Raw genomic sequence first — 22,264 nt, 5'->3', positions numbered from 1 at the left:
AACGAAACGAACGGATTCAACGAAAATAACTGGCCTCGTGAATCTGGTGAAACCAGTTATTTTACGGACTTATGGGACACTCTAGGCGAAAGCGCAGGCGCAGCGTTTTGTTTAGAGAAAGTTTCCGCATGGCGTCAGCGGAAGGAATGTTCTTATGGCAGAAATAAACTCTACTGTGGACACTGTTACTCATTTTAAACACATTCTAAGAACGGTCAAGGCATACTCATCTTGTGCATGTTGCTTCATATTGCTATCTGTTAAAATTATAATACATATTCCGAACTAGTGCAGTTTGAATCCATCAGCACGCGCTTTGTCTGCAAGGAGCAGACGATTTTCACGGAACAAACCAGTATCCTGGCCCGTGCGTTTGGTGAATCTCGTTCTTGCACGAAACGCACGGAATGCGACTTTTGGGACAGCATAATGAAACTCACGAAACGCACGGAAGCACTTATGGAACGGCCAGTTACCATAACTCGTTTAACGCGTTAAACTCGTGTGACTTTCGGAACGGGCCCATTGTAAAGTCGTTTTTCGGCTGTGTTGTGTAGTGGGTATGTAGCATGTGGCGACCAACGTTAAGATTATCCGAGTTGTATACTAGGAATTTGTTATACACTAAGGTATTTATTTGTAAGGATTTTTACATATTTGTATTATTTGAATCTAACCATATACAAAATGCAAGTCTTCCATAAGTTGAAAGTTGTAATACTATTGCAATAGAATAACCATACTACGCGCAAGGGTGAAGCACAAACAAAAGGCGTGTGCGCTTGTTCCGGTTTCTTTGTGTACACCATAACAGTTGTTGCTGTTGTGCGCAACATATTATAAAGTATGGGAATCGTGCGATTATGTGATATTTTTCAAATAGTCGAAGCATTGCCATTGTTTACAGTGATGTAATAATAAATTGTAGAAAACAACCATCTCTGGCAGGTTCACTAAAATCCCAAGCTGAAGTTCCAATTTTTGGGTACTATTATCGTATGAGGGAAACACCTACGAATCATATATTTCGGACTTCTTTACATTGCTAACGTGTTCTTTTCGAATGCGGAACATTTCTTAAAGTGAAATAATGCATTTCTAACTAAGATAATGTCTATTTCTTCTATTTACGAGTACTTACTGTTACTTGTTGTTTCGAATCTGTAACACATTATGGCCGTGATAGCGTTCTGAGAGTATTTTGTCGATTTATGCAGTGTTGCAACCTCGTTCACCGGAAAATATCGGTATAATTTAACAATACAGGGAATTTCTCCAATTTGTTTGAAATTTCGGATACTTGCTAATTTGGGTCTCCTAATCACGAATCTGCACGTAAAATTTGGCGCTCACGTATAGAAATTCCTGAATTATGGCTAGCCCCACGGACCATTGGCGCTAGCCCCACGAACCATTGGCGTGTGGTTAAGTTAGGAAACATAGTTAAAAAAATTTAGGGTCGTAGTAATATCAGGAATATATATATTTCGTTCTTTAAGTATTCAAAACGGAAAATATTGCGATAAATAATGAGCAATTGTGCATTGTCGGTTGCGATGACGGACACACTTATTTTGCAAGTTTGACACGTGAGCGCCAAATTTTAACTTCAGATTCGTGATTAGGGGCCCTAATTTAGTGAGTATGCCAAATTTCAAGCAAAATGGAGAAATTCCCGGTATTGTAAAATCGCTCCAAAATATCTACTTTCGTGCCCGGATTTGAAATTATGCTAATACGTTGCAAACCATTGACGTTAGCCTCACAAACCATTGACGTTAGCCCCACAAACCATTGACGTTAGCCCCACAAACCATTGACGTTAGCCCCAAAAACCATTCAGGTTAGCCCCAAAAACCATTCATGTTAGCCCCAAAAACCATTCATGTTAGCCCCAAAAACCATTTTCCGTAAGGTTAGGTTAAGTTAAGTTAGGCAAGCATAGTTAAATTAAAAATACTCGACACGTGGTTCTAGTGAAAACACTGGCTACGGGGTTGCATCATCTTAACACACGGAACATTGCACTCTCATGCAGAAAGCAAATAGCGGAAGCAGAAACAGCATGTCGGACAGAGATTTTCGCAGAAAACAACAGGCATTCACATTAAAATGGATCAAATCTATATTCAGGAACTTCCACAACGCTAAAGAAACTGATTTCCGTAAGTACTTTCTCCTGTAAATTTGAAGGAATCCGTTTCCCTCATATGATAATGTTACCCGTATTTCTTCAATTTTACAGGAGAAAGTACTTACCGAACTGACTTTCCATACACTTTTGAAAGATCGTGGGGTAACTGTCTGATATCGCCCGAACGGATTTCTTCAAATTTACAGGAGAAACTACTTACTGAAATCACTTTCTGTATCATTGTCGAGGGTCTTAGAGGTATTTTCTTTCGCGGAAACTAAAAACTTCACCATAGAATGCTGCAGAACAATAAATAATCAGTTGATACGTATGGAACTTGCATCTTCTGTAACATTAGGCCATTGTTTCCATTATGTACGTGCAGATGGCGCGAGCGTCGAAAGTCACGCAGTCTCGGCAGTGTTTCCAAACTTGCCTTTTTTTACGAGAATTTTTTTAATTGTTTTTTTTTTTTAACTATGCTTACCAAACCTAACCTAACCTTGCCAGAAATGGTCTGTGGGGCTATCGTGAATGGTTTTTGGGGCTATCCGTCAATGGTTTATGATGACATAATAAACACGAAAGTAGGTATTTTTCGGTTAAGAAGGTTGAAACACTGCATACCCACTTCAAATCGACAAAACACAAGCACGACTGCACGCCATATTGTCTGTTACACAAGCATAACAAGGAAGACAACTAATGACTTGTAATATGAAAAGTTGACACTATTTTATGGAAAAAGGCATAACTTCACATTAAAGAATCTTCCGCAATTTAGAATATGTAAGTATCAATGCTAAAATTAAGGAAATAAACGAGTGAGAGGTGTTCGGGCCTTATCAGACAAGTACCGATCGGGGAAGTGTTTTTTTCCCATCGGTTAATTTATTTCGCCAGTAAATCATGTATTTTGAAGATTAATGTCTCTCCAATGCACTGTTGCCTCTATGTCCTTCCACTATGTGAATCAAATGTTGCGTGCGTTCGATGATGTAACCCCCCGGTCAGTGTTTCTAACCAACCACACAGTCGTTTTCCAAGAACATGACAGATGTGAAAAAAGCCCAACCCACTACTGGTCTTGCTAGACATATCAAAATACAATAGCCATAAAATTCAAAAGGTTCAAGTCAAAGACACTGCCCACACGCTCGTAGACACCAAAATCAAGGAAACACACGCCATATTGCACTTCCCGCACGAGCTAAACATCGATAGTGGGCAAGCGCACCGCACTTGCATGGGAAGTGTCTTTTGGGATAAACAGGGGATTATTCACATTAATTTTTTACCCCATGGTGTCACTATCAACAGTGAGTATTACTGCCGTGTTCTGCGTGATGTGCATAAGAGTTTACGGAAGAAATGTCCAGGTTTCATCACAAAGGGTGTTCTCTTTTTGCAAGACAATGCACGACCGCATACAGCTCAATGCACATTCCAAACATTCCAGGAAAACGGCTGGGAGATATCCCCCCCCCTATAGTCCTGACTTAGCACTAAGTGATTTTCACCTGTTTGGACCCCTGAAGGAATTCCTTGGGGGAAAACATTTCAACCCTGATGATGAAGTGAAGAATGCTGTCCTACAATGGGTCCACCGTAATGCTAAATCTTTCTATGCCGAAGCATTCCAGGCGTTAGTTAAATGCTAGGATAAGTGTATAACTGTAGCAGGAGGTTATGTGGAAAAAGTAAATCCAGTTACCACACTTTGAAGTTTGTTCTATTTTTTTTAAAAAAAAGAAGTCCCCGATTGGCTTGTATTATTTTACAATTTTAAGTCCATATTTTGGTGTAAATAACTAAACATGTATTTACATATTTAGAAAATTTTAGCTACATATAAATCCGTTCCCTGCTTATTTCAAATACCATCCCCCATATATGGGACAGTGCAATGGTTTAGGTGAAAAAATATTTCATCTATGTAATGCATATTTTTTGTTTCAGGGTAATGTATTAAATCTATCAGCTTCAGCTATTAGACATCAAGCAGACATCCAAGTAAGATGCCGAACAAGTACACCAATCAATACAGTTGTCATGTTTGTTCCTCAGCAAGAAGTGAGTAAATGCTTTGTTAAGGTTGTTAAAATTTTTGCACTTGGGAATTTTCATTCTTAGTATTAATGTTGTTTTAAGCTACAAGAACAAGTAAAACAAGTTTTTCTTCCCAATTTATTTAAATGAAGCATATACCTTTGCTTTAAGTCGATGTACAATGTTTGGGATAAAAAGAAAACATTGCTAGCAGTACCTTTCAATTATTGGTTATGTCGCACATCCCCCCTCCCTCCCATTTCGCTGCTACTGCACTGAAGTACAATCAGAATTCCAGACCGACCACATTTTGTGCATTAAGTACAACATGATTGATGGAGAACACAGGTGGTTTGAAAAAATTGAGAGGTACATATTCAGACAATGGTCTTTTTTTTACATTTTTACTGGAAGTCAAGATGAGATATCATTTCACCAGCCATTACTGTATGTGTAAGCTACTTTGTATTGCATTATTTAAAAGTTACAATGTTGGTAATAGTTATTTACAATTGTTTCTTTTCGTAGGCATGGATTGTAGAGAGAATGGGTAAATTCCATCGCATATTAGAACCTGGACTGAATATTTTGTTACCAGTTGTAGATAAAGTGAAGTATGTCCAAAGCCTGAAGGAAATAGCAATAGATGTACCAAAGCAAAGTGCTATTACAGCAGGTAAGTGCACAGATTGTTTCACCAATGTATTGAGAAAGAATAGCATTATCTGGAGATGTTTGCACAGAACAAAACAAGTTAACAGCGCCTTTGATTTAAACAGGTGTATATTTTACTTAAGGTACAGCAATAAAATCGTGTTTGTTTGATTTGATCTAACATCACAAACAATCGTGCGTTAAAATATTGTGTTTGTAAATTGAACCCTACTTTTTTATATTTGGTGTGTGGAATTTCTATTACCAATTTAGGGAAGTGTCATATCAGTAACAATGTGAGCAAATTCACCAAAATTCCTGATACCATTCTTGACCAGAAATAAATGTATAAGTCAATTTCATCAGTATGTTCGTCCACTGTAAATTGTATTATTGTAGTTGCTAACATTCTTCTCTCCTGATCCTCAGACAATGTAACACTAAATATTGATGGAGTCCTGTATTTAAGGATAATGGATGCTCTTAAAGCAAGTTATGGGGTGGAAGATCCTGAGTTTGCCATTACCCAACTTGCTCAGACTACGATGAGGTGAGCTAGATAACCTTGTGTGTGTGTGATTTTTTTAATAGTTATATGTCCTTGTGCCAACATGAATTTTTTAATTATTAAATATTATTCTGTTGTTTTGGTATTTGTGGCACGTAATACAGTGAAATCGTAATTATATGTTTCGTGAAAGTATGATTTTTTTCTGGCGGTCCCTGCCAATTCCCCTAAGGCTGCGTACTATTATATTTCAGTTATACGATTTTCAGATATACGATTTTTGCCAGTTATACATTCAACGAGTTCAGTCCCAACAAGGTAAAGACTTCAGTTATACATTTTTAACTGTGCTTGCTTGAAAGAATGCTGCTCTTTGAGTTCAAGATTTCCATGATGATAACATCTGTCACCCGTTCTCATACCAGTTTTCTTATCAGCTGCAACCATGGGATCAGACTCTCGACTTAGAATTCTATTTATATAGCTTGCATCGGAGATAAGAGGAGGGGCAATGCACCCGTGAAACAGACAGGCCTGTGCTAATTAAGTCTGCTTTTGTTCTTTGAATTGCGTTGGGCAAGTCGTATCTGCCTAAAGCAGATTGGTAACTGATATCGGACATGTCACTGGCACCACACTTCGCAGCTTGTTGAAAACATTACAAAAAAACTGAAGAAAGGGAGGTGGAGTCAACAGCGGCATGCAGAGGGTGGGTGTTTAGCTGGGTCTTAGTCATATTTAAGGATAATACGATTGTTGAACACAAAGAAGTTACAGGACTTTTTTATATGCAATATGAAATCACAGATAAACAAATTATTGAACACTTGATTTTTTAAATTTTAAAATTTCCTGCAGTAAAACTACAGTTTTCTTCAGTTAATATATATATTTATCCTACTTTTACGTCACTTTGTTTAACATGCATTCTCAAACGTCACATTTCTTCCCACTTTTGGCTAATCGCGACAATGAAGATGAATGACTACAAGCCGTACTTGAAGTTGGGGTGCAGGAGTAACGCCCCCACTAACACCACCACCAACCAGCACAATTTAAGTATTACCCAACCTGCCCACGAGACGAGACTTTGGTCTCTCCCATTTCATTCCAAAAACATTCACTTGCCTTGTCTCCTTTTATGAGATGAGATGGGACATGTCTCGTCTCGTGAGCAACACTAACATTAACCAAAAATAACCCCCAAGCTTTCCCCAAAGTCTTGAGCAAACATCTTCCCACATAACAATTTCCACTTCAATGAAACGAAATTCACATTGGAACAGTCATGTCCAGGTCGAGAATCAAACCTAGAACATGAGACTTCCTCAGAAAAATCATGAATTTTGTATATAAAAATTATAACGCCAGTTCATTCGTGGTAATTCTGAATTGGCGGTTTGGTTTGCATATGTAAGCAGGATAATATCCAGTTTTCGAGGGCTCGTAGCGTTGAAACGAGGAGTCAAACACAAACAAAAAATTCATTGAGAAAAGTTTTTTGTCTTTATAATCTCTATGCACTGTGAAAGTTTGTACAATAAGCCTTTGCATATGTTGTTAATGTTATTTTTCAAGACTTGAGACGAGAACGAGAAATGCCCTCCGAAACCGAGACGAGACCGTGAACGAGTCATTTACAAATGAACATGAGACAGGAATTTAAAACCCTAAACAAGAACAAGACCAAGACTGCCATGTCTCATCTCGATAGGATACTTAGTGGTGAGGTTGTAAAACAACCAATTAATGTGTTCGTGGTAAAGAGATGAGGCAGCTTTTTTCACACAAAATTCAAAATATATCGTACCATTTCAGTATGTGATATAATGTTATACACATTATTTCCTTGTAATAATTACAAATAAACTAAGCTTTGAAATGTACTGTGCCAAAGAAATGAAACAAACAGAAATTGCTTTATTGAAAATAAAGTAAAATAGGCTTTATAAATAAAGTGAAGAAATTTAATATTTTTAGTTTGCACTACATAAGTTATGGTAAATTTCGATAAATAAAAGTTTAAAATATATTTTTGAAGCTTTGGTCAGTAACCAATTTTACAAGCAATATTTTTTGCATGACCTGAGAACATGCACGCAGCAGAACCTTTTCATTTATCTTGCACGTGAGCAGCAGGGATATTTAATTGAAGAATGATCATTACATCTTTCACTGTCACTCCTTCTTCCATTATTTAAATCTGTGCAGATTTGTAAAACTGCTGCACACGTTGGCTCTCCGTAGCTACCTCCAGTAAACACGCTCGAAGAGCAGACAACAAACGATCTCTTATTAAGTAGTGACGTATTAACATGGTGGGCGTGTTTTGAGCGCAACACTAGCCTCGCAACTTTGGATGTCTCGTGTTTGCCTTAAACTCAACACACAGAAATGCGAGAACTTGCAGGGGTAATTTTTCCAGGAAGTAGTTTTTAAAATTGCTGTAAAAAAAGCTGAGTGGAAATGTCCATTAAGGCTCAAGGAGGGAAGCAGGGCCGAAATCCCAAAGTTGAAATTTTTCCGTAATTGCGCAAAATTTCTGAACACTGTAATTTTAATTTCTTCAAAAAAGTTTCGGCACGAGCATTACATATTCTCATAGAGTGGTCTTTTGTTGTGCTTTCCTCAAAATTTGGTTCAGCCAGCATCCATAGGGCCGAAGCTAGAAGCGAAATTCCATAATTTATGCAAAATTTCCGAATGTCGTGATTTTCGTTCTATTTTATTTTTTTCAAAGTTGCAACACAAGCATTACATATCCTCATAGAGTGGTCTTTTGTTGTGCTTCCCTCCAAATTAGGTTAACACTAATTATTGGGAGCATAAATTTTGCCTCTGCTAAAAACCCTGTATTTAAGAAAGAAAACAAAACCAATTTCCTTCTACGACAATTAGTTCTCGAGCTACAATTTTTTTGTACTTGCAGCAAGTTTGAACAGCGCACGCTTGCAAAGGCGCCAGCTTCAAGGGGAATACAGGCACACAAGGCTCCATCCGCTAAAGTTTTTTTAAGTCCACTTTATGCACAGAAGGCTAATCGGGACTGGACCTACAGTTTAAAGTGGGATCCGAAGCACATTTTGGCAATGGCACTTGTTCCCTGATCGTAAGGCAGGTGTTCAAGGTTCAAATTCAAATTCTTTATTTGCGTGGGCGAGGTTCAGCCTGAGGCTGTTTTGCCACCTAACCCGTGTCATCGATTACATTTAAATTTACATTTCTTATACATATGTTATTACAATAAACTGTATGATATAGTTACAAAATCTATTGATAAAGTAATTGTAAAAAATAAATGTATGAATAAAATGATACAAAAATTGTGAAAAGACAACAACATAAAAATAAAATAAAATGAATAAGAAATAAATTTTAGAAAAAGATTTAGACAAAATACATAACATAAACATACAAGTTACATCCATGGAATGCCATCCAGCGGGCGCTCAATGTCTACCCTTGGTTTTTGCTGATGGAAGAGGAAGTGAACGAAGCCGTTGAGAACTTTGTCGAAATTCTGCATGCCACGATAAAGGACTTCGTGCCCACTGCGAGACCGAGATCTACCAAATACCCCGTCTGGTTCGACAGAGAAGTTCTCTTTGTGTTAAAAAATAAAAAACAGGCTTGGTACCTATGGAAGCAGCACCCTAATGTTCACACTCATGGTACCTATTGTGACATCAGACGTCATTCAAAATACCTACTCAGAAAAAAATATAGTGAACATATAAATAACATAACAACCGAATGTACTACAAACCCTAAGAGATTCTTCACTTTACTAAATTCAAGAAAACAAAGCCCAGTTATACCTAAAGAAATTGTTCATAATACTGATATTGCTAGTGGAGAAGAAAGAGCCGAACTTTTTAATGTTTTTTTTCATCAGAACTTCTCACCTCCCTCACTTTCCGACCCTCTCCCCCACTTAAATGCTGTCTGTCCTCACACACTATCTTCAATCAAAACATCCCCCGAGGAAGTAAAATACCTTCTCGCTTCATTGCCCCTCCACCGGTCCCTAGGTCCAGATGAAATCCCCACAATATTCCTACGTAAAACTGCCAACTCCTTGGCTCTTCCTCTGTCTGCCTTACTCAACAAATGTTTCTCTAAGGGTGTGTTTCCTAAAAACTTCAAACGGGCCAACATTGTGCCCATTCACAAAACTGGAGATAAAAAATGTGTAAAATCCTATAGACCAATCTCGCTTCTATCGCCACTATCAATTATTTGTGAAAAAATCATCAAAAACAGGTTACTTCAGTTTACGTCACCATATATCAACACAGCACAACATGGTTTTCTTCCAGGCAGCTCTTGCCTAACAAATCTTTCCGTCTTACTTTCGCATGCTGCCAGAGCTATTGATAATAACTCCCAACTTGACACTATATATTTGGACATTTCGAAAGCCTTTGACAAAATTAATCATAAATTTCTCCTTCATAAATTATCATCCAGATTTAACATCCATGGCAAATTTCTCTCTTTACTCCAGGACTACCTCCATGAGCGTGAACAACGTGTTGTTCTTTCAGGTACCTCTTCTAACTTTCTTCCCGTTTTGTCTGGAGTTCCCCAGGGGAGTGTCTTAGGGCCGCTCCTATTCCTTCTGTACATGGATGACCTCCCTGAAAAACTGTCCTCCCTCCCTATCAATATACTTTTGTTTGCGGATGATTGTAAACTCTTTAAGGAGATCTCATCGCATCATGACATGATGATTCTTCAAAATGCTCTCACAGAACTTGTTAAGTGGTGTCGTCAGTGGAATTTAGAACTAAACCCTCAGAAATGCTCTTTCCTTACTTATTCCCTAAAAAAGAACAAATTGGTGTCTACTTATACTATTGAAAACAAACCAATCCAAAACGTTTCCACCCAAAAGGACCTAGGCATTATCATGGATGAAAAACTCACTTTTAATTATCATATTATTGCTACCACTAAAAAAGCCATGCGCCTTCTCGGTCTTCTATACAGATTTAGCGAAATTCAAAACCCATCATCTCTTGCTTTATTCTTTAAATCTTTCATCTCGCCCATCCTTGAATACTGTTCCCCAATTTGGGCAATGGCCTCAAAAACCAATCTCACCAGAATAGATTCTGTTCTCAGTTTCTTTCTTGCAATTGTTCGCCATAGAATACCTTCCTTTCGACATGTATCCAAATCAGACACCATGGCTGCTCTGAATATTCACACTCCATCCTTTCGTCGTGATCTAGCTGACATGAAATTTTTATACAAAATAATAAATGGCAAAATCAGAACAGATCTCCTAATCAGTGAATTCTCACTTAGGGTACCCCAAAAGCTAACGCGCAACCTGCAACTCTTCCACAACCCAACCACTAGGCTATCCCTTCTACAACGCTCCTTGTTTTACAGGCTCCCAGAAATCTACAACAAACTTCCCCTGAATGTAGATATATTCCTTCCAGAATGTAACTTTTGTATATTACTGACGAAGAACATGTAAATCTATCCCATCTTGTTATTGTTTTTTATCTTTTGTTATTATTTGTTTCTACTTTATGTTGTTTCAGTGTAAAATGGCCAAATAAGACTGTATCTGAAACTCTGAGTAAATAAATAAATAAATAAAAATAAATTTGAACACATTCTCTGCTCTGCCAAAAGAAAATTACTGTATTTACTTCGTTTTGGAAAGATTCTATTTTAGATATGCTCGACATGGTCTTAGGTAGGGCACTTCATATTTTTGCAGCAAAATATGAAAACGACGACTGATATGCCTGTGTGTTGCAGAGTTGAAGGTTAAATTTGAAATTATTTCTTGTATGGTGGCTATGAATACTGGTGCGAGGAATCAACATGTCTGCCAGGTACAACAGCTTTTCAGATGTAATCATTTTATGTATAGGGCAATATGTATGCAGTAGTCGCCTACTCAGCATTCCACAATCACTCGGGAACGTTTCAATGTATAATTGAGATTTCACTGTATTTAATTTTTTGTACAATATTTCAGGAGGATTTTGTTGTCATGCATATTGAATCAGCTCAAAAATTAAGTCATAAATACACTCATGCTCATAAATTAAGGATAATAGAGGTTTTGGTGCCCCACGATACAGCACTGAAACAAACTAGTTGTGGTAGCACAGACACATGTTGAACACACAAGAAAGACATCCACATACCCTGCTTAACCATGTTTATTGCAGAAAACTTGAGAAAAACCAAAGAGCGCACATATGATACAAAGCAAGGGAGATTGTAAAATGTTGTTCCACAGTTCTTTGAGCATGTGCACAGGTTTCAGTATGAAATGTGATGCCCATGCACATTGACACATGCAGTACAACGACTTGGCATACTCTGGAGGGGGTTGTCGAGCAGCTGTTGGGGTATGGCCTCCCATTCTTGCACCAATGCCTGTCGGAGCTCCTGAAGAGTCCCAGGAGGTGGAAGACGTGCGGCAACATGTCGTCCTAAAGCATCCCAAGCATGTTCGATTGGGTTGAGGTCGGGGGAATAGGCAGGCCACTCCATTCGTATGATGTCTTCTGTTTGAAGGTACTCCTCCACAATAGCAGCTCGGTGTGGCCTGGCATTGTCATCCATCAGGAGGAACGTTGGACCGACTGCACCTCTGAAAAGACGAACGTAGTCTTGCAGAATAACATCCCAGTACACCTGACCTGTTACAGTACTTCTGTTGAAGATATGCAAGGGTGTACGTGAACCCAGGATAATGCCACCCCACACCATGACACCACCACACTGGTCCCTTTGGACGATGGTACCGGGTCGGTATCTGGTTCCTGGTTCACGCCAGATGGTTACACGACGAGAATCATTGTTGAGACTATACCTGAACTCGTCAGTGAAGAGTACCTGTGACCATTCTTCCATTGTCCATGCCCTGTGTTCGCTACACCAGTTGTTACGGGATACTCTGTGACCATTTGACAGTGGAATGCAAATTGCAGGCCTCCGGGCGAATAAACCGTGCCCGTTGAGTCGTCTGTACACAGTGTGTCTGGGAACAACTGTTCCAGTGGCAGCTGCAAGGTCTCGAGCAAGGACCCCGGCAGTGCTCCGTCAGTGTTTCCGGGCACTTACGGTCAGATACCTGTCTTCTCATGGTGTTGTACACTGTGGACGTCCACTGCTGTAGCGCCGAGCCACGTTTCCAGTCTGTTGGAATCGTTGCCATAATCGCGAGATGACACTTTGTGGCACATGGAGCACCTGTGACACAACCTGCTGTCTTTGGCCCGCCTCTAGCCGTCCAAATATCCTTCCCCTCAATACATCATCAATATGTGTTTGTTGAGCCATTTCACACACACACTCACTATTCGCACAACCGAACACAACTACACACTTCCTATAGGCACTGTGCTCTGGTCAGCAGTTTCGCTCCTGCGAGTCATTTGTCTGCTTACAGCACCACCACACACTGGATCAAGGTCATAGTCAACACAGGTTCTTTGGTACAGTACCCAGACATCATTTCAAGCTGCAACGTGCACATCAAACATTTCTTTGTACAAGATTCAGCATTATCCTTAATTTATGAGCATGAGTGTATATGTTGTTTTCCAGAAAACTGCAGTAAGAACACAGCAAGTGTTACAATATTTTTAAAAATGTACCATGTCACCATGCAACGAAGACACACACACAGGTGTGGAGGTAGGACTCCACTCATTTTCAGTCTATGAAATAGTGGAGGCAATGTGATTAACACCATGCTGAATTCTTTTACTCACCCCTGCCTTTCCTAAGGGTTGTCTCAAGCACCCTTCGATTAGAGGCTGGTTGAGTCCCTGAACTACTGTATGCAGGGATATTGTGCTAGAAAAATCTGCATCTGACATTATCCATCCAGGGAATCAAATCATAGTTCTATTTGGCCTCAAGGCTCCAGGGGGTTTAAAACCTTTGTGGTGGGAATTAAGGGTCGTTCTTAATAAGTTATTTGTAAATCTATACAAAAAAAAAATTATGGGCATTTTTCAGGTACAAGCAGGTGTTTTAGGCATTTATAGAAATTTATGATTCAGTTAGGCATTTTAGGTTGTATAGAATTTCAGTAGAGGGGTGCTGTGTACATGAAACGCAAAGATCTCTAATTATCATACGTCCAGGATGTAGCAAGAAAAAAGATAGGTATGGAAGTAGAAATCCTTTCTCTTATAAAATATGAAGCATTGTAGATGTTGTAATGTACGTACATATTTGAACATGCAGATTTTGTTTTCGGTGGAACAGTGTTCACATTCATCTATTTCAAAAGATGTGGAATGCATTTTCTTACCACATTTTGCCAACAAAATCTGCAGTTCGTTTGTCAAAACAATTTGTCTCATATTAAAGGTGAAAATGTTTATTTTTTGTAATAAGTGTGAAGTTTCAAATTTGCATTTTTATTTCCCATAATGACACTGAATTCAGTCAGTTTTTGTGCCAAAATTTTGATGGTTTATTTACCACAAATATTTGTGTCTGCTATGGATTTCTCTAACAGCTGTTAGCTTCTGCGAGTGTATAATGTCGGTTGTGTGGGAATGTAACATTATTTCTTTTACAGATCAGAGCTTGGCAAAATTACGTTAGATGTTGTGTTCCAAGAAAGAGAAAGTTTAAATGTTGGAATTGTTACTGCCATAAACAAAGCAAGTGAAGCTTGGGGAATTGCGTGTTTGAGATATGAAATTCGTAAGTATATGTACATCTTTCTGGCATATTTTGTCACACAATGATGCAAAATTTAGTGCAGAATGCTAAATAAAAAGTCCCATTCATGAAATTTAAAGTATTTTTTGCCAGTCAATCCTTACCAGTTTATGAATAGCCTTTGAATTATGTGATGTACAGGAACATGTAAGCAAAGCTCCAGTTGGTAGTGCATTGGACTTACATGTGGGAGACCTCAGTTGGATTCCTGGGGTGTGTGTATTTCCAGCAGTGTTGCTGCAAAGAGCTGCTTTGGGGTAAATGGGTATGGGGAGGGGGGGTAAAGGCAGCCACAGCATGGTGCTGATCACACTACCTCCATAAAATGGTCAAAATTGTGAATCTTTGGGGCTCTGTGTCCACCCCTCCTCTCAAACATGCCTACTATAATTAGGAGGGCTGATCAACAAAGAGAGAAACTGATTTTTTTGTGCAGTTGTTTATTATTCTGGTGGAAGAGTTACATGACCTTTTCCAAAGTAGTATTCTGCTGTAATGATAGTGTGAGTGGAACGTGTGTGCTGATACAGCATTCCCTTAAAGTTGAAGAAAGTGTTCACCATCACCTTACCTGCAGATGGAACAACTTTTGCCTTTCGGTGTTGGAGATCCTGGCGATTTCCACACCGTGTTGGCTTGTTTTCCTTCTGGATAGTGGTGCACCCACGACTCATCGCCGGTGATAACTGATTCCAGAAAAGCATCACTTCCATCACTAAAGAGACATAGCACCTCATGACATGTGTCCACATGATTGCTGCGTACTGTTCCTCGCCTCCATTGTGTGTTATGCGAAATGCATGCAGTGCCTAGAACAAAGAGTGTTGCTGCCATCTCTGGGTATTATGTATGAAACCCCACTCTTGTCCAACATGCACATTACAAACATGTAACGATACAGGGTGCTGTGCAAAAAAATCAGTCTCTCTCTTTGTCGATCAGCCCTCGTAGGTGGCATATTAGGTGCAATGTACAATTTGTATTGTACTGTTATATAGATTTAACCTTCTCTTGACCACCTCCATGCGTCAGCAATTAACGTGCCATTTCTTCAAAACTGCTTATGATTTTTCAGTTCTGTTCTTTTATTTCATTTGTATGGTACAAATATTTTATGGTTTTAGTCTTCCCATTCACAAATAATGGATAAAAATAAGTAGTGTTGCTTTGCTGTTTTATCTTCTGTGACTTGCAATATTTCACGTGGTATATAGACTTACCTTGTCTGATCAGTCTCTATAATGTTAAGTAGTGTGGAAACTTTGCTTGTTTGCACATGACAAGATAAACAGTTGCTGTTAATTTTTATTATAATTTGCAGGTGATATCAAACTGCCTGCTAGAGTACAAGAAGCGATGCAAATGCAAGTGGAAGCAGAAAGAAAGAAGAGAGCAGCTATTTTGGAGTCTGAGGGTGTGCGAGAAGCAGATATTAATGTAGCAGAAGGAAAAAGGCAATCTAGAATATTGGCATCAGGTTTGTAGAACTTTATGATCAGTTGTGATAAGTGACATAGGCTATGTGCAACATAATATGACTTAAAACTTTACAATAATGCTCAACAGTTTTACTGAAAACAATTATTTACTGCTTATTGGTCAATAAACATTACCTGATGATTTTTTTGGCCTCTGAAATTGTACACAATTAATGCTGTGTGTGTTGAGTAAGATTGGAGCAGAACAGAAAATGAACATGTGTGGCACTTAACGTACAAACTATGAAACTGGTAAAAAAAAAAAAAAAAAAAAAAAATGTCAATTGTACAGGGTCTATTCAAAATGCATCCAACATTTTTCACATGGAAAGAAATGATGAATCGAAGGTTCCTCTGTTTTGTATGTTCATGTGCATGTGTTATTTTTTCCCCCTGTCTGCAGAGCAGCATTAGATGGCAGTCAGCTTGTGAGAGTGAGTGTAGTCGGATTTTCATTTGTTACAAAATGGCGGAACAACGTGAACACCAGTATTGCATCAAATATTTCCTAAAGCTTGGTGATACCCAGGTGGAATTCACTCTGAAGATTCAGCAGGCTTTCAGAGAAGATGTCATGGGCATCACACAAATTAAGGAGAGGTACAACCACTTCAAAGTTTGCCCCATCTAGGTAAAGAGCGATTCACATTCCAGGAGGCCCTCAACAAGCTGAAATGACAAGGTGATTTACTAAGGGCAGACTTTGGTTATACATGACCATCAAGTCACCATGCAGTGAGATGGGGATAAAAATTGGTTCAGTACATTCCATTTGGCAAGGGGATTTGTCCATGAGGAGAGTGTCCGTAAAATTAGTGCTGAAGCTGCTAACGACGGGGCAGAAGTGACTCGGCTGATTCAGGCTTTCTTGGTGAAACACAACTTTTCTCCAGTTTGTCAGGCTCCCTACCTTCCATGATGTGGAATATGATGGCCCAACTGTATACATCCACCACTGTATTTGAAAATCTGGCATGGAAGCAGCAGTGCTAGTGTTGCTAGCTTAAGTCACGGGGAAGCCTGTGGTTTGCATATTTTCCAAGGTTTCAGAAATCTTAGTGCTAGTATTCTCCATTCCCAAAGAGGCATTCCAGAAATGTTTCCAATAATGGTGGAACCGTTGGAAGAAGTGTGTGCAGTCCCCAGGAAAATACTTTGAAGGGTATTAAGGTTTCAGACCTCCAGACGAGTAATTCTATTTTTCCTGCACAAAAGTTGGATGCTTTTCGAATGGACTTTGTAGATGTTCAACCCTAAGTATAGATTAAATTCTGATATTGTGTAATGCCACATACTGACAGTTTTGTTTTGGCCTTGAAACTATTTGCCAAAACACAAACAGCACTAATTTCAAAGATTAGCATAGCGTATTAGAAAACTGAATTTAAAAATAATCTGATAATATTTTCCAACAAAACTGTGGTAATGTGCACAGTATAGTTGCAATTTATTATTTATATTGTAATATTAGAAATTACTTTGGCAGAGTTGTTAGCATGGCATGTTACAATGTCAGGGGTTCCAGGGTTGAATTTTGACCTGAGTATGGGTGTTCTTCGTGAGTGTCCCTTCATGAATTTCATCATATTGTCACGATTAACTAAATTGCAGAAAAGCAACGCTAAATAACAAAAATCAAATCCTGTGATGTTAGAATAATATTAAATTAGTATTGGGATTATGTTTATATTGCTATTTTTATTTATTTTCAGAGGCAGAAAAACAAGAACAGATCAATCAAGCCCAAGGTCAAGCAGCTGCTATGGTAGCAAAAGCTGAAGCAAGGGCTGTTGGCCTTGAAATTGTCTCCAAAATCTTGGCCAGAGAGGTGAGAAGGTTATTTTACAATTAGAGATTGTTAATTTATCCATTTCAAGTAGCTTAATCAAAGATTATATTATACATTGTTGTTTTTGTTTTTCTTGATAACGCATACTAAAATTTAGCTCCCCGTCTTCCAGCAAGGAGTGAAAGCAGCATCGTTAATTATCGCTGAGCAGTATATGCAAGCATTTGAAAAGCTTGCGAAGACCAGTAACACCCTTATATTACCAAAGAATGCAGGAAACGTGTCAGGTGCAGTAGCAGAGGTATGTTTCCTATTTTATATTCCTACAAATAGTTTTTTTGCAGTTTAAGTATTTTATGGTAGCATTTCTCTTTGCCAGAAACAGTTAATGATTATAAATAAATCATACAAATGATATTTTTCACTTTCACTGGAATGTAACTGTTTCAAACAGTCAAACAAGGATGGCAAGTCTGAAATTAGGATAGTCACAGGTTGTTGTTGAATAAAGAAAAATACAAAGTATGGAAATAAAATGTCATAGGGGGCTATTGCATTGCCACCGTAAGGATAAAAGAAAAAGAAGACTCATTTTAGATCATGTTGTTTTGCCTCATTCATGCTATAACTTTATCCTGCAATTAACACAGTGACCAAGGACATGAATGTGTATATGCCTCTGTGGCATTAGTCATCATCATCCTTCATCGTTTCCTGCCTCTGGCTGGGTCGGCATAGAAGTCAAGCCTCTCCATTTTTCCTGGTCTTCCACCACTCTTTCCATGGTGTTCCAATCTCGTCCTCTTCTAACACTCACTCTCCACTATCTGCTTTTTCCACAGACATCTTGATCTCCCCTTTGGCCTTACTCCCACTTCTTCTGCATTGTAAGCTCTTACTGGCGGTCTTTCTGCACCCATCCTCTTCATGTGTCCGAACCATCTCTCTGTGCCTAATCTATTTTGTTCTGAAGCTTCACCACCTCCACTGGCTGTCGGATCTCCTCACTCCTTATTCTATCCCTTCTAGTCTTCCCCAATACACTCCTTAAAAATTTCATCTCCACTGTCTGCTCCTTTCTTTTGTGCAGGGGCATAACTTTGAATCGACCTTAAGGCTCAACTTTAGGAGAGGGGGCAGAATTGAAAAGTTTTCCATATTTTTTAAATATGAAATACACTGCTCCACATAACTTAAGCAACTCGAATGAAGTAGGGCTAAATGAAAGGAAAATGTCAATTCACCAAGTTTAATGAACATAAGGAAGGTACAAATGAACAATGCAACACAAATGAACACCAACAATGCAGATATGGTGTACAGGGTGGCCAGAAAGTCCAGTACCACTATAACCCTACATGAAAAGCTGGAATCTGAGAGGGCACAGGTTGTCAATACGGTGTGTAACCACCTAGAACAGACACACATGCATGACATCTGGCCTCCATGCTATGGATCAGTGTGGTTATCAAGTCTGAAGGAAGACGGGGCCATTCCTCTAAGAGGGTTGTCTGCAGTTCAGGAATTGTTTGTGGTGACGAATTGCAATGCGCTATTCTTTGCCCAAGAGCATCCCAAACATACTCGATTCGATTAAGGTCCAGCGAGTATGCAGGCCATGGGCAATGTATTGCTAATCGGACACAAGATGTGCACGGTGTGGGCGTGCATTGTCATCCATAAAAAGTAAGTCCGGACCAGATGCTCCATGGAAGTTGCGAACACGTGAATGGAGAATTTCATCCCAATAACGTTGTGCCGTCAAAAGTTCCATGTTCCACAATATAGAGATCCGTTTTCCTATCCAGCATGATACCACCCCACACCATGATGGAACAACCTCCAAAGGACGGCCCTTCAACAATGAAGTTAGGGTGATATTGTGTTTCTGGCTCTCTACACACAGATATCCGATCAGAATCAGATGATAGGCTGTATCGCGCATGTTTGTGCTCCCATTTCAATGGCACACACAGCACAGGCCTCCTGGCATACAATCCTGCTTTATTCAGCTGCCTACGAACAGTTTCACGACTAACACTCACCCGTAGCTTGAAACAAATCGTTTGCCAGTTGAGAGCAGAACTCTTGTTGGTTACGTCTGGCAGTGATTGTGAGAAACCGGTCATCAACTGCTGATGTCGTCCTCGGATGGCCTCCTCCATGACGTCTACTGACAGTAGGACCATTTTGGAAGCAAAGCCACAACCTTGACACGACACTTTTGTTCACATTGAATTCACGTGCCACTTCCACTTAGGACCGACCCATTTCCAGTTGTCCAATTATTCGACCTCAGTCAACGTCATTCAAAAGGTGTGTAGGATTATTTTCAAGGTGTCTACACTTGATATCCCACTCATGAACCACCACTTCACTGCTTGAGGACTGGGACAATACTAGGTTGTGGTTTGCGCTTGCAGGCACAAGCTGTTTATCTTGGTTTATAAGGTGCTGCTCACGCGTTATAGAGGGTACTCGCACTGCCTGTGCTTCTTTATGTTTGTACATGTTTCATACAAGTGTTGAATGGGCACCACATCTCACCTATCCTACGTTGTACAGAGTTGCTTAAGTTTTGTGGAGCAGTGTACATATCACTATTTATTAGTTTGCTACTCTAGTCCCAGGAGGTAAACAAAGGTACCCGCAACTAAAATAAACCTGAAAATTTGGTGGCCCCTGCCAAGTTACGCCTATATTATAGTGTGCAGGGATAACTTTTTTTCTTTATCATGCAGCTACAGCCTAAGGACGACACACATCTGGGTACTTGCATCTAGGAACATTTTGAGCACCATCAATATATTGAAAATTTAACCAATGTCTTTTGTTCATTACAGGCAATGGCCGTCTATCAGCAACTTTCAAAAAATGGCATTAATGGTGAAAGCTTGCCTAGTGATGTAAAAGAAGGCAGTGAAGATTATTCTTTTACATCAGTTCTTGGCGAGAGAGAAAAGGAACTGAATAATCGAATCTTAGAGTTAGAAAAAAAAGAGAGATATTCAGATTCTGGAAAGAAAGATGACACAGATATTTCGTGACATAAGAAGTAATGACATGTATGTATGTATATGTATGCATGCGGAAATAGCATAAACTATCATGTGAAGTTGAATCATAGAACTCCATAAAAATATGTGTGTGTGTTCCTCATGTAAATATGTGCCTCGTACTCTTTTGAGTGTACTGATTTTTGTAAGGTAACAACTTTTTTTGTTTGGATGGTTAGAGTATTTGTTTTTCCTTCTATTTCCATATTATCACTTTACAATAAATGTGTAACTTGACAGTGTATTTTTGTTCTAATTTAAATCAAACCCCCCCCCCCCTACTCACTGTTTGTCAGTTAAGTAATACTTTGAATACAAGAAGCTTCCATACACAGTGGCGCAGGCCACTCAAGTCTGTAAAAATCGTTCATTGCACATATTCAACCAAGAGACCAAGGCAATATGAAAACAGCCCAGTCCTGGTGACATGCAAATGACATGTGCAGCATGTTGTCACTCAGGTCTGAGAGTTCCCTAAATGTAAGGATCCGCCTCTAAGACATTTGCTGGTACCAAAGTAGTATTTGAGTTGTACATGTAAACATGATGATAGCATGTAAACCCACATTCAGGCCTCCAACAATCATGTTGCAGCTGCTTCAAGGTGGTTCTTCATGAGTGAACCTTCATCAATTTCATCTGATCATCATGTTTGCGATTATCCTAAAAAAGGCAGACAAGTAATGCAACAGAAGAAAAATACAGTCATGCAGCCATGGTGCCTGAATATTCAAATTCAGTTCTATTTTTAACTTTTTAAAAAATAGTGTAGTATGCGTTTCTTAAGTGTTTGTGTTTTTTTCTGTATCATGTGCATCATTAAATGAAAAATATAAATATGCCATTTTACATTTTTTCACTGTTGCTATCCAAATTTTAAAATCTGCAGTGGCCACATATTAGAATGTGTTGCTGTTACCAATAGAGCCTTCTTTAGAAACAGCACTCCTGACAAATCTACAATTCATGATGGGTTAAAAGAAGGAGATGCATTATCTCCATTGCTCTTTAATTTTGCCTTAGAATATGCTGTTAGGAAGGTAAAAGAAACTAACGGACTAAAATTAAATGGTGTGACTCGGTTGTTAGCATATGCAGATGATGTAGACTTTTAGGGGATGATATAAATAGAATTTAAGAATAATGCTAAAATATTTTTCACAGCAGCTAAAGATATAGGTTTGGAAGTTAGCAAAGAGAAAACTAAATATATGCTTACAGGCCGAAACCAAGTGTTAGGTATAATAAAAAAAAAAAAAAAGGTAAAGTGTTCCCCTGTGCTTAGCACCACTCCATGAAGGCGTATAGGGGGTGTGGGGGTAACGCCCCACACTTTCTTGATCCGGTCGTGAGTGGGGGTGATGTGACCAGTATTACCAAGTGTTAGGTAATAATCAAAATCTAATTATTGATAACAACTCGTTTGAACCAGTTTCCAAATTCAAGTACTTAGGAGTAATACTAACAAATGAAAATGATATAAAGAGGAAATAGAAAGCAAGCTTAATACAGTAAATGCATGTTACTTTTCTCTTCATAAACTTTTATCTTCTCGTTTAATATCTAAGAAACTAAAAGTTAAAATATACAAAACAGTAATTTTGCCTGTATTATTATATGGATGCGAAACTTGGTCTCTTACATTGAAAGAGGAACATAAATTGAGAGTATTTGAAAATAAGATCCTTAGGAAAATATTTGAACCTAAAAGGGATAAAAAGACAGGTGAGTGGAGAAGGTTACATAATTATTCATATCCAGATATTATTAGATTGATTAAATCAAGAAGACTTAGGTGGGCACGCCATGTGGCACGAATGGGAGAGGAAAGAAGAGTTTACAGAATTCTTGTTGGAAAACCTGATGGTAAGAAAC

The 22,264-nt window shown here is 38.8% G+C and overlaps 1 protein-coding gene across 2 annotated transcripts; it reads left to right on the top strand.

The window, feature by feature from the left end:
- Positions 1-357: 357 nt before the first annotated feature.
- Stoml2 (stomatin like 2) lies at positions 358-20,631 on the top strand. Of its 2 annotated transcripts, none has more exons than XM_083130797.1 (9): positions 358-629; positions 4,094-4,207; positions 4,712-4,859; positions 5,267-5,387; positions 13,921-14,048; positions 15,388-15,543; positions 17,257-17,372; positions 17,506-17,634; positions 20,177-20,631. In XM_083130797.1, exons 1-9 carry the CDS (start codon positions 570-572, stop codon positions 20,378-20,380), a joined length of 1,176 nt encoding a protein of 391 aa, XP_082986923.1. In that variant the 5' UTR covers positions 358-569; the 3' UTR covers positions 20,381-20,631. The 2 variants fall into 2 exon arrangements, with proteins under 2 accessions (XP_082986923.1, XP_082986925.1); XM_083130799.1 differs by having other exon boundaries at positions 542-560.
- The last annotated feature ends 1,633 nt before the right edge of the window (positions 20,632-22,264 follow it).

The sequence above is a fragment of the Lepisma saccharinum genome, chromosome 11 (genome assembly GCF_977018435.1).
Source record: "Lepisma saccharinum chromosome 11, izLepSacc3.1, whole genome shotgun sequence".
NCBI lineage: Eukaryota > Metazoa > Arthropoda > Insecta > Zygentoma > Lepismatidae > Lepisma > Lepisma saccharinum.
The sequence above is the reverse complement of the archived record's forward strand: the minus strand, read 5'-3'. Positions and strand labels throughout refer to the sequence as shown.